At 43.0% G+C, this 13,196-nt stretch overlaps 1 protein-coding gene across 1 annotated transcript in view; it reads left to right on the top strand.

The window, feature by feature from the left end:
• The window catches only part of CUBN (cubilin), a 144,266-nt gene that overhangs the window by 55,850 nt on the left and 75,220 nt on the right, over positions 1-13,196 (top strand). Inside the window, exons 27-28 of the mRNA XM_048510490.1 lie at positions 1,845-2,004; positions 12,698-12,879. Of these exons, the coding sequence (XP_048366447.1) occupies positions 1,845-2,004; positions 12,698-12,879 (342 nt within the window). The remainder of the gene's footprint in view (positions 1-1,844; positions 2,005-12,697; positions 12,880-13,196) is intronic.

The following is a 13,196-nucleotide window of genomic DNA, read 5'->3' as shown; positions in this document are numbered from 1 at the left end:
AGGGGGTGGAAGGAACTTTAGAAGCAGTGTGGGATAGCGCCAATTCTAGTGCCCATTCCGCCAATGTAAAGAATGAATACGCAGGCAGAGGAGCTGTTTTTCTAGTGTGCATGCGTGGGGTGTGTGTGTGTGTGTGCTGCTGCATGCACCACTAACCCTCTGCTGCAGGAGACTGCACTGGAAGGGGGGGTGTTCTGGGATGTTCCTGGGGCTGACTTTACTTGGCTTCCAGTGCCCTTTCAGTCGGGGAACACCCCCTTTTCTAGGCACAGACTTATGCCACCACAAAGGTGGTTTAAGCCATTGCCCTCAGAGGTGCTTTTCACCAGCTGATGGATTTTTCTATTTCTGTTCTCAGCAGCTGTGCCACCAAATGTCTCTTTGGAAGTGGCATGGCAGTGCTGTTCCCAGCCAGTGCAGATCTATGTCCCCCTTTGGATTGGGCTGCCTGACATAAAATCTGCGCATAGCCTTAGGTGAGGTAGCAGTAACCTTCACAAAGCCAGATAAATTTAAAAAAATATATATCCCAATGTTGAAAAAAATATTGTGTTTCGGCAAGCCTGCTATCTTTTCAACTGTAGCAGTTGGGTGCTGTATTCATTCAAGTATGCAATGGAATGTGGTGTTAGTTTTGGGGCAAATGTTTAGATATGTCTGAATGTCATAACTCATCAAAAGTGCCCAACTGGATAAGGGTAAGAAAGTGTTGGACCCATTACCTTGGTGACAGAGAAGCTTTCACCCTTCCCACCAATATTCACTTGAAGGCCTTTGCAAAGTAGTGCAAATAATGGATAAAGGAAAGATAGAGTGAAAATGTGTGTGAAATGCACAGACTTATCCTACCATTACTCTAACAAGCATGCCCCAAACCAAATAGGTTTCTGTTAAACTTTTTAAAATGACATTCCAACAACTAAGTGATGGAGATGTTCAAACATGATTTCTATGCCAAGTATTTGCTAGACTGCCTCCAAAAGTCATGTTTCATGAGTCAGAAAATCAGTTGATAGCTAGACTAGGGCAGAATGAATGTACAGAGGGAATACAGGATTTTGCAAGCATCAAGTACAAATATTAATTCATAAACAACTGGAGTTCAACTCAGCTATCTTATGGTTTAACAATGAACAATGTAAGTTTTAAGATCTTCAAATTTAAAAATGTTAAAATAACACATGGACAGGATGTGTGGAACTTTCCCATTTTTAAAATCAAGCTTTATCAAGTATTTCCTGCTGTATTTACAATAGCAGTACTCTAACATGTGGGACAGAGCACTTTGAACAAGTGTTTATATTGTGTGAGCTGTTGGCAATCAAATGCTGATCCTAATGAACCGTCAATAAGTTTCAAAGGTGGTTTCTTATGTTGGTTGTTGTGGGTTTTCCGGCCTGTGTGGCCGTGGTCTGGTAGATCTTGTCCCTAATGTTTTGCCTGCATCTGTGGCTGGCATCTTCAGAGGTGTATCACCGAGAGAAGTTTGTTGTACACCGTGTCACATTTCTTATGCTCTCCAAGTGGTAGAAAGAGTCACAAAATTTTCTTTACCAAATGCCTATTGAATCTATGAGACTTTTTGCCATTTGGCATTTTGATGACCACTAGCTTAAGAAGCTTTTCCATGGCCAAATTGCACAAAGAACAGTACTGGTTATGTGTCTTAGCCAAACCAACCACATTAGGTTTAAAATATTTGTATAATATCCAAGAGATACAATACTGCTCCTTAAACAATTCAGTGTTGAAATGCTCAGGGGGAAAGATGGTAAATATTTTAAATAAAATTAAGTGAATAAATCATGTTAATGACCACTGTGTCTTCTTTTGGTTGATTTCAGCTTTACGATGGGCCTAATGCCCAGTCCAGGCTAATAGGCACTTTCTGTGGCGACACGGATCTCCCATCTGGAGGCACTCTAAGTTCTAGTCTGCATGTTGTATTCTTGTCTGACAATGTAGTTGAATCTTCTGGGTTCCAGATGCTGTGGCAGGTAAATGGTAAGCTACCTTGAATTTCCAACTTATACACAATTGTTCTTTATACGGTTCCTTCTTCAAATTAATTGACTAGACAATATAATAATCCCGGAAATATTATTTGAAGGAAACATAACAAAGTTGACAGCTGAATTTGATACACATTTTCTCAAAAGTAAATTGCACTGAATGGGTGAGTTGCAATCCAATTTACGCTTAATTTGTGAATAAGCTCCATTAAAGCTTAACTATGGCCCCCTTGCACAGTAAAATGGGTTGCAGTTGGGATAAAGTAATGCATTTTTCTGTTGTCATGTTCACATGCATCCATGCAGGAAGCAATTGGAGCCCATGGAAACAATCCGGGTTGCTTTTGCATCTTCGCACAGAGACACACGTCTCTTTTTTTATTTACTTCCCACCGATAGATGCCACATGTTCTATAGACCAAATATGCATGCCTGTACACTGCTTTATTTTGGTTTCTTATGTTATATGACTGTCCCACTTGAGCTACTTAAAAACAGCTTTGAGACTAAAACCAATGACATTTGGTATCTCTCCAGCAAGAGTGCAGGCCTTGAAATATTAATTAAAGAGCCACGGTTGCCCAAGTAGCCCTATCTGTTCTCACTATTTGATGTTTGACAGCACAGCAAAGCAGCTGGAATCTGCTGCTGGGGCCCCTGCCGTTGGTTGCTAAGTTGAACTGCTTACTACACATTGTTTGAATGGAAATTCCTCTGCACTGGCGTTCAGGCTGCAATCATTTGGCAAATCCCAAAGGATATTATTCTTTCTCTCTCTCACTCTCTGGCTAGACATTTGAGCAGTTTAGAATTCCAAGAGAAGGTGGGAGTGGGGGGGGGGTCCAAGCTGGGTTACTGAGAGGGAAAGAAATTGAGAGTGACTTATGTGAAGGGAACGAGTTCTTTAGCTGAAGCCCAGCAGGGAAGTGTTACTGCACAACAGGGCTAAGATCTCAGGCCGGTGAGGTGATGTCATCGGACAGCTACACAAAGAAGAAAAAGAATTCCCTTTTCTGTGTTCAGACAGATGACATCATCCCCTCAGCAGTCTTACCTTATCTTTCTTTTCTGTACTTCTCAATAGTTTCTAAGGTCTGCCCGATGGGGGAACACTGTTTTCTGTCTTTCCCGCAACCTTTTGCCCTTCCTAAATTCTTTAGGCTCAGTATTAGGATTTCCCGCCCCTCTTCTTCAACTAGCTTCAGAAGTATACTGATGTGATCATCATTATGCCAGCTCTTTTGAGCAAGCCTGACAGTGAAAAGGGGAAGAGCAATAGATGGGGATAGCTACCAACAGAGATGCAATAAGGATATGGACCAGTGGCGGGATTCAGCAGGTTCGCACCACTTCTGCAGAACCAGTTGTTAAAATGGTGTTTGTAAACAACCAGTTGTTAAATTATTTGAATCCCACCACTGGTATGGACCCTATTTTTACATGTTCTTGCTCCACTTGCTCCAGCTGCCATGGCAGGAATACAATTCTGTGCCCTCGAGTAAATGCAGCTTTGGTGATTTTGGACCAGTTACTTTCTCACAGGGCTATTGTGAAGATACAAATGAGAGGGGGCGGGAATCTTGTAATATAGAATATCATGGCTGAATGGGAATTTGAACTTGAGTTTCCACTCTCCTGGGTCTGTTGCTCTAACCAATATGCACCTTCTGTAAATAAAAGATATGCTGAAATTGACATGGCCCTGTCACTTAAGAGTTCTGTGGCACCAGATTCTGGGTGTTAACTAGGTGTAAATATTCACCCAGTTTTTATCTAGTGCTTTATGCCCACTGCAGTCTCTCTCCCATCTAGAGGAGACAGCCAAGAACATTTTGAATATAGTCTCTGATGGCAAAGCCACACCTTTGGTCACTATCCAAGCTGTCTTTGAATTTGGGAGCCACTGCCTTGGAATAGCTGAGCTGTAGCTCAGCAGCTATTTCCTGAAATAGGCCAAAGGTCTTTGCAAATCAGCATTTTTCACAATCCACAGTTACATTCAAGGATTCCAAGCAAGGGAAGATGTGGCCACCAATCATAACCCCCTTGATGTTTCTGTTTGTTGTATTGTTTCCAAGGAACTCTGATTTGAGTAGGCAGACATCATGTGTACTTTCCAGGGGAACTCCGAGACCTTCATAAGTTGTAAAAATGAAACCAGAGATCTCTGTTTTTTTTCTCATAGTTTTAAAAATATATGGTAGGCGTTTCCAAAAATTACTACAAGAAGCTTTGACTATGTAATTCAGCCCCTGGAGAAGCATCCTGAGTGAAGCTGTTTATTTGTCAAGCAAGCCCCAAGTATTTCAGGGCCAAATGTTCCTTTAGCTTAGAACTTCTTAGAGCCTTTTTGCTGTGCATAACGCTCTCCTGCAGCCTATAAACATCCACTGGGAGAGGTATGCATGTTCCCCTATTGTTTGTACCTTTATTTGCTGCTTAAGATCCTTCTTATATTATAGCACACGGCTGAAGTTCTTTGAACTTTGAGTGGAAAAAATTAGTCCTGGTGTTTGCAGACAAATGCAGTCAGAAGACATTGGTTCTTAATACTTCCTGCATTGGGGACCTCCTGGAAAATGTTTGAAAATCCTTCTTCAGATATTCAGTATTCAGGTTTAAGCAACATTTCATTCCATCCTTCAGTTAGGCATTTATTAAAACTCTGATTTTACAAATAAGTAGAAAAATGTATTTTATCATTTTTATATTTCGCATTTTATCATTTCCTTCTCAAGCGGACATTCTTTCTCTGTATCACAATATGATTCAGTTAACATCTGCTTTCAGTTTCCTGTCTTTGATTAGTTGAACGCTATATTTTCCTGTTAGCAACTAGGGGAAGAAGTGCTGTTGGCATCTATTGGAGAGCTGTGTGGTCACATGTGATCTGCAGGCATCGGGATCGGGACTAGTGTTGCCACCAATTAATCCCAGCCCCCTCTAATATATTATATATTTTCAAGAGTATACAGAAGGAAAGAGTCCATGGTTCAGAGTGATAAGTTGCAGTACTGCAGTCCAAGCTCTGTTCACAACCTGAGGCCCTTTCTGCACGGGCGATTTACAGCAGCCCAGGGACAGCAAAAATGCCATCCCTGGGTGGCTGTTCGCACAGGAGGCACTGCTGCATCGCCTCTCCAGCTAAGAGGGAAGTGCCGGCTGCTCGCACACTAGCATGCGAATGGCCCCCAAGCCTCCACTGGCATAAATTATGCCGGCGGAGGCTCGGATCCGGGCATGTGCCGAAAGGGCCCCAGATTGATCCTGATGGAAGTCAGTTTCAGATAGCTAGCTCAAGGCTGAATTAGCCTTCCACCCTTCCAAGGTCAGTAAAATGAGTGCCCAGTTTGCTGGGTGTAAAGTGTAGATGACTGGGAAACCAATGGCAAACCACCCTGTCAACATAGTCTGCCTGGTAAATATTGTGATATAGATATAGTGTGACCCCATGGATCAGTAACGGCCTGGTGCTTGCGTCAGGGACTACCTTTACCTAGACAGAAGGAATATTTCCTTTCTAAGCTGTCTTGCTTCACATGCTTTTGCCATTAATAAATAGGAGTAAAAGAAGGATTGTGGGCTTGATGCTCTAGACAAATAGGGGAAGATAGCAGGCTAATGAACTTGGGTTCAGTAGTTTCCCATTATTTGCAAGTTGCTCAGCAAAGCTTCAAACCAGTCTCAATGATGCTTGATTCATGTCTCCTTGATAATGTGTCAACTCAGGACACATGTTTTGGAGTATTTGGGCTTTTGCATTGCAGAGGTAATGTATATGCATGGCAATGCTCTTGGCCTCCATTATGGCATAGTTGTTTCTTATATTAGAAATGCAACTTTACTGGAATTGCTGGCACCAGCATACCACATAGTCAACCACACACAAATGATTGGCACTTGCATATATTTATGCTGCCATGAAGAACTTTAATCTATGTAATCTATGAAGTCACAGAAACATTTTAATGATCTCTATAAGCTGTCAAAGCAAAGTGAAAAGTAGAGAAGAGAATGCATAGCTCACAAGGCTGTAATGAGGGGATGCTGGTCACAGCATTTAGGACCACTCTTAATGGTTTCATTTGAAATCTTCTCAATGTCTAAAGATAAGATTGTCAATATTTATTTGAAATAATGTTTATTCTTCAATTCAGAGCATTGAAATGGTACATTAAAATAATGACTTGTAATCAGTGTGTGTGTGTGTGTGTGTGTGTGTGTGTGTGTGTGTGTGTGTGTGTGTGTGTGTGTGTGTGTGTGTGTGTGTGTAGATGTGTTTATGAGTTTGACTGGGAGTCTACAACTATGGTTTGCACAACATGAGTTTTCCACTGGTCTGGCCCATTTTGAATTTCAATAAAGCATGCCTTTGCAGCTACCAAAGGGTAGTCAGGAGGAGAAGTTTAGTCATAATGGAAACATTCCCAGTTTGTTCATTAGCCAGGACAGTATTGCAGCAGCACTACCACCCCCAGAGAAAACCATACCAGAGTTTAGTTTGGGAAAACATTGTGAAATCCATTACTTTTGTTCTCCTATTGTGAATATTTCTCCCATGTGCCCAAAATGATTGAGCTAAAGTTGGCAAGTTTGCATTAGTATTTAAGTTCAGAGGGATAGCAATGCTTTTTTAAATATTATCAACTGCAAGTCCCTGTGCATCCTTACAGACTAAGGCCTTCCCTTAGGCCTTACAGACTAAGCCTCTCAAGGGGGGCTGTTCTACTCTGAAACAGAGGGAAAGGCCACTTCCGCACATGCAGAATAATCACACTTTCAATCCACTTTTACAATAGTTTGAAAGTGGATTTTGCTGTTTTGTATGGTAAAATCCAGCTGCAAAGTGCATTGAAAGTGGATTGAAAGTGTATTATTCTGCATGTGAGGAAGGGGCCAAAGTGTTGTCTGTGGGCCCATCTGTAGGTGTTGGGGAACTGCCCCCCCCATCCTTGCTCCATTTTACCGGGTAATGTGCATTTGTGCAAATGGTAGAGGATGCCTGCACACCCATATTCCTCCCCCAGGCACCATTGGATCATTCCCCCTTGATGGTGGGGACAGAGGCACCATCTGCATGGTGGCTTCACAGCTGCTTCCACCACATGGTGCTGCTGAGCAATAGAGCTGCTTAGGCTGCACCTCACCCTGGTAGAGGGAGTGAGTGGGCAAGAGAATTGTTTCAGAAGTGCAGTGCCTGGCTTATCTGCAGTGGTGTGGTTGCCCTATCAGTTTCTTGGTTGGCAGCTGTTGAACCTGGAATGGAACTTAGGTGGGAGAGCTCAGCCATAGATTTTGTGGACTTTGCTCTCCCAGGTGGTTTTTGGGCAAAGTGTGAGCCAAACTGCTCTCTCTGTGCTCTATATGCCACCATGACTGCCTACCCCTTTGGTTTGCTTGCTCTTGGTCTCCTTGGCAGAGAACTGATGGATAGCATGCATGCCACACACCCTACTTTATGAGATTTGGCAGCTTCTAGCAGGGTTTTTTTAGGGCATGGGGTTTGGCCATTGATTGCCAGCACTAGGGGGCTTCCTATTAGCCTGTGGGCTAGTTGGTATCCTAAGTACTTGGGCACCTTGTGGGCAGGGCTGCGCTGATGGAGGGTGGGATTTGCAACTGTGTACAGTTTTTGCAGGAGTAACTTTGTGCCAAAGTGGGCATTCCCAGCCCAAAAGAGCTTAGGAAGCTGATTAACATTGACCTCATCCCTAGGCCCACCTCCTTTGGTGCTGGCATGAATTCCTGTCCCAGAGCTGCACTGCCACCATGGCTGTGCCATCAGCCCTGTATGGTGCTACTGCACTGCTCCCCAGCACCGGTGTAAGTGCTCTTCCACCGACATGAATGCCCTTTTCACATTTATGCAGTGGGATTACGCCACCTCGACAGCACTCCCTCCCCCCACCCCGTGGATCGTGCTGTAAATCATGTATATGGAAACCCCTTCAGTCTTTTTTTCCTGCATGTATTGTGGACCTTTGGACAATTAATATATTTATGATCATAACAACACTGGGCAGTTGTACAGTATTTGAGTATTCAAAACACTTCACACTTTATTGTGCAGTAATCCTCACAAAAAGCTTGTAGGGTGGGTCTTCGTTTTGCAGATACAGAAATAACACAAAGCCGAAAGAGAGTGCCTTGGCTAAAACTGTCTAGTCAGTTTCTAGGATCTATGATTCAACTGGAGATTTCCTAATTTACAGCTCAGTCCACAGGGCTACCAGTTCTCTGGTGAAATGCAACATGTAAAAGCTTTTGTAATAATGTTATAAGATGGCAAAGGTAGCAACACATTTTAATCTTTCTGCATAAGCATGTATATTGCATCAGCAGTGTTTCCTTTTGATAAGTAAATGTTCCCTTTCATCTGATGAAATATAAACAGGAAAAAAAGTTACAGACATCAATTACAGAATCTCACATGCATTTTGCAAGATGATAAGAAAATGTTCTTTCCTGTATTTTCCTAATTTGTTATATAAATAGTCTGTTCCACAATAACTACCTCTCAACACTGCTGTTCTGGGCTAGTATGAGTTTATAAATCCTGGGATCTGTTTATGCCTATAACAGTGAAATTGTTAAAATCCTAAGAAACAGAATTGTTACTGATTCATGATTTTTCATGGTCTTTTTGTTAACGTAGCTGTCAAAAAGATTTAGGCACTGACCTTTTTCCTGAGGTTCATTCAATAAAGGTCAGCATTGCTAATCAGTAGAGGATTCTTGCTTTAGGGAAACTGCAGGATATATACATCCATGTATTATAGAAAGCAGGATGTGAAACCCAGCTGTAGCTGAGAAATGAGGGAGAAAACAAAGGCCGCTTTCCTCGCGACGTGCTTCCATTTATGACGGCAATTGGGCGCAAAAAGGCGCTTCCAGGTCGCCAAGTTTCTATTCGCACAGGCGCCGCTGCTGCAAACGTTAAGCGCATGCCACCTGACTCTCTTCTTTCCAGGGCGGCGCTGCCAAGTCATCGCCAAACAACAACCTTGTCCTGGTTGTTGTTATGGAGGGATGCTTTCCCGCGGTGCTGTGTTTAACCGCGCCGGGAAGCAAAGACGCCAGTTCTGCTCTTCGCCTCTTACTCCTCAGGTAAATGCCAGCCAGCCTGCGGAAGTGCTCCCGCCACCTGTTCCTCCCACCTCCAGGGGTCGGAGGGGCAGCGTATGGGCTGTAACGCCCGCGAGAGCGCATAAGGGAGGAGACCGTGAGTATGGGCGGAGATGAGTAGCGGCTCCGCGGCGAGACAGCCTCGCCGCCTGCCGGCTCCTCCGCTTCTCCCGTTCGCATGCTTGCATGCGAACGGGCTTGCGCCCCCACGCCGCCCGCACTCTTGGCGGCGTGGGGGCGCAAGGAGGCCGTGCGGAAACGGCCAAAGATGGAACCAAGAATCTAAGCAGGCGTTTATGTGGCCCTTTTAAAAAGACTTTGACGTTCTTGCTGATGTGAAGAGATTGATTTTCCTTCCACTGTCTTGTTTTGTCAAACTGTTTTTCTAATTGCTTTGACAGATACCATGTGTACCAAAACTCTGCAAACCTTAAACATAATTTGAACACTGAGGCTGTAGCAGGATGTATTGGTCATAGTCAAATCACAAACTTGCATTAGTGTTCATTGATGGAAGGCATCCCTTAAGTACCAGAGCCAGGAAGTCAAACTTAAAAAAAGGTGACAAATAGAAGCACAACACAAAAGTCTGATTGTAAGAAGAAAAGTATGGTAGAAAAAAACACTGAGAGATGTCTTATGCCTCCATCCCCCCATGCCCATCAAGTGACAGCTGACGGACCACATAGGGTGTTCAAGGCAAGTGGTGTTCAGAGATGGTTTGCTATTGCACAGCAACTCTGGACTTCCTGCGCAGCAACTCTGGACTTCCTTGGTGACCTTCCATTCAAGTACTAACTAAGGTCAACTCTGCATAGCTTCTGAGAGCTGAGAACATTGGGCTAACCTGGAATATCTGTGTCAGGGCCTATACATATTGTTAAATGCAACTTCTGGCTAGTCAAAATATCGATCACCATAACTCAATTGGGGAATTTTTTGAATGTTAATCTTAACTAATAGCTGCAAATGGAATCAGACTGGTACTATTGATCTCAGTACAGGTTGGATTCAACCAGCTTTTCTGCTGTTAAAAAAAAAGAAGGGAGGGTCATCAAAACTTCTGAGAATCATGGGACCTGCTGAGAATTTGGAATCTGCATTCACAAAAGCCATGTGAGATGGTGGCTGTATTATAGAAGGGAATTGGACAACAGTGAAAAAACTAGTTGGTTCCATTTCTGTATATTAAATTGTAATTGCATCAAGTAAGAAACAATCACGAGACAAACATTAATTTAAGATAAAGGTGGCTGTTCTACAATTTGGTAAGCCTTGACATCAGTCATTCCATTTTGTAGAAAATACAAGCAAATGCAATGACAGACCAATTCGGATATTTAGAAATGAGCTACAGAACAGTAATGTTGACATTCTTGCAGTAGACTTTACTGGTCAGTAGTAAAGCTGGCTTAGATGGTTTCCCAAAAATGTGTTTCTTGTGCTAGACAAACCTTAACTAGATTAGCTAAATACTACGTGAATTTCAGAACAGATGTGTAGAGTGAAAATAGCAAAAGCTAAAAAGTAGAACTTGGCTGAAATGCCTCAGAGACAAACAGCTGGTGGTTTCTTTGTCCACTCCAACACCTGCTTGATAAAAATATGTAGAAACCATCACATCCTAACAGGGATACTTGTTAGTGTTTTCACTGACCTTTATTGTCCTCACCTTTAGTCACCATGTCTTGCCCGCTTAAATTCAGATGGGAATAGATGTTTTTTGTGGACCATGGATTATAGCCAGTCTTTACAAACTTTTATGGAGATATGAGAGGGGCAGTCAAACACAACTAAATATGTTACTCTAGACTCCCAAGAGACCATGTGTGCAGTAAATAGCGAGAAAAGGAAATGAATCATTTTTCTTCCTTCATGAGAAACTCAGCTGCAATGCTTGACAAAAAATCTGGCATTTATTTCAACCACCGTCATGACTCACTGTAAATGGATAGGGGAGAGCAATTGGAATGCTTCCACTTTTTGCAACTGAAATATAGCAATTGGCTATCTGCATGCAGGCTTGGAAATCTTTGAATGCTTCCACTTTTTGCAATCCGTGCTTCAACAGACACAAGTCCATGCCCTGAAATTGCTAAGATGTTGAAGAAACCATCTGTATAATCAGTGGTAAATCCTATGTATACTTGCATTTTTAATGTATACTTGCATCATATGCACTGCATTTTTAAGAGGGAGGAAGAAAAGAATCCAGGGATGGCATGCACATAGGTTATCTGCTAATGAAGTTCATAAGAGCATGCATACTCTCTGTCAAAAATATCCCAGAACAGGAACCAAATGGAAATTTATGTCAAAATAGGGAACAGACAGCTATTTTCAGCATTATTATGGGAGTTGTCTGAATATTGGTCTGGCAGCAGTGATATTCAAGGTACATTGCAGGGAATCTGATAAGAACAATAATAATAGGCATGCATCCTGGAGGAGAATCTGCCGTGCTCACTTGCCTACAATTTCTAATCTTCCCAGATGCTCAAGAGAAAAGTAGGGTTACAAATATTTTCAATAAGCAAGTAAATAATAAATATTATAAGAACATAAGACGAACCCTGCTGAATCAGACCAGTGGTCCATCTGCATCCTGTCTCACACACTGGCCAACCAATTCCTCTGGTGGCCCAGCAACATGGCATAGAGGCTGATGTTGCCTCCAGGCATTAGGATTTAGAGGTAGACTGCCTCTGAACATGGATTTTCCCTAGCCCACAGCTTTCTGTACCTGTGGCCATCACAATGTAACAAACTGAGTCCATACAATAGAATCTTCATGAAAGCAGAAAGATCTTTAATATGGCTAAATTGAACATAGACTTTGAGAGAACAACTTCAAAAGTACAGAAAGACATGAAGAGAACTTTTGGGTCTGCCTTTTTAGATACTTTCACACACAAGGCTAGACCAGTCTGGGAAGACCGCCAAGCAAAAGATAACACAAACTGTAACAGTAAAAAGAGGTGCTAGCAAAAAAAGTCACATTCCAATCCCCTCTTTAGACACTACATCCTCTGGCAGCAAATTCCACATTTTAATCATGCTCTGTGTAAAAAAAAGTGTTTTCTGGAATCGATTGTGCATGTGGAATCTATGCTAGTATTTTGTCAACTCTCTCTGCTCTGTGCATAATTTTATAACCCTCTGTCATGCCCCCCCTCTCTTTTGTAACCTGTTCAGTCTTTCCACATAAGGAAGCTGCTCCAAACCCCTAATCATTTGGGTTGTCCTCTTCTGTACTTTTTCCACCCCTTCAATGTCCTTTTTGGGATAGGGTGATCAGTACTGTGCACAGTATTCCAAACGAGGCCATACCATTGATCTACTCAGGAGCATTGAACAAAATGTGCCCTGCCCTATATGAACTAAACTAATACTCTAGTATATGGCCAGAACCCCTCTCAGTATGCCATATGCTCAGTGACACTATGGCAGGAGGGTCAGTGTAGAAAATGCCATCTGAAGGATTTCTCCTGACATTTCGCCTGCATCTGAGGCTGGCATCTTCGAGGATCATAATTAACTGTCTTGCCTACTTTTTCCAGGTTGTGGCGGAGAACTCAGTGGGACATCTGGATCTTTCCATAGCCCTGGATACCCTAACAAGTATCCGCACAACAGGGAATGTCACTGGTTTATTCACACGGCTCCAGGCAGTAGCATCCAACTCACCATTGTGGAATTTGATATTGAATACCATTCAAGTTGCAACTATGATGTTCTCGAGGTAAGTTGCTTTGTTCCAGTTGAGTATGTCTCCTTCTCATTGCACACAAATACACTCCTCACTCCCTCCTCTCCTTCACTCCCCTTCCTTTGCATGGCACCCCTCCCCCTCCCTACACTTGGGTGGATGGGCTATGTCCATTTGCCGGGCCCCTCCCACCTCTCCGATCCCTTGCATGCCACCCCTCCCTCACTCCCCTCCCTCACTCCCTTTCCCTTGTATGCCACCCCTTCTCCTCCCTCCCCCTCCCTTTGCTAAGGTGGGTGGACTATGTCCAGATGCCAGGGCCCCTCTCCCTCACTAACTCTTCCCTCCCT

The sequence above is a fragment of the Sphaerodactylus townsendi genome, linkage group LG11 (assembly GCF_021028975.2).
Source record: "Sphaerodactylus townsendi isolate TG3544 linkage group LG11, MPM_Stown_v2.3, whole genome shotgun sequence".
NCBI classification, from domain to species: domain Eukaryota; kingdom Metazoa; phylum Chordata; class Lepidosauria; order Squamata; family Sphaerodactylidae; genus Sphaerodactylus; species Sphaerodactylus townsendi.
This window is presented reverse-complemented; position numbering and strand designations above follow the sequence as displayed.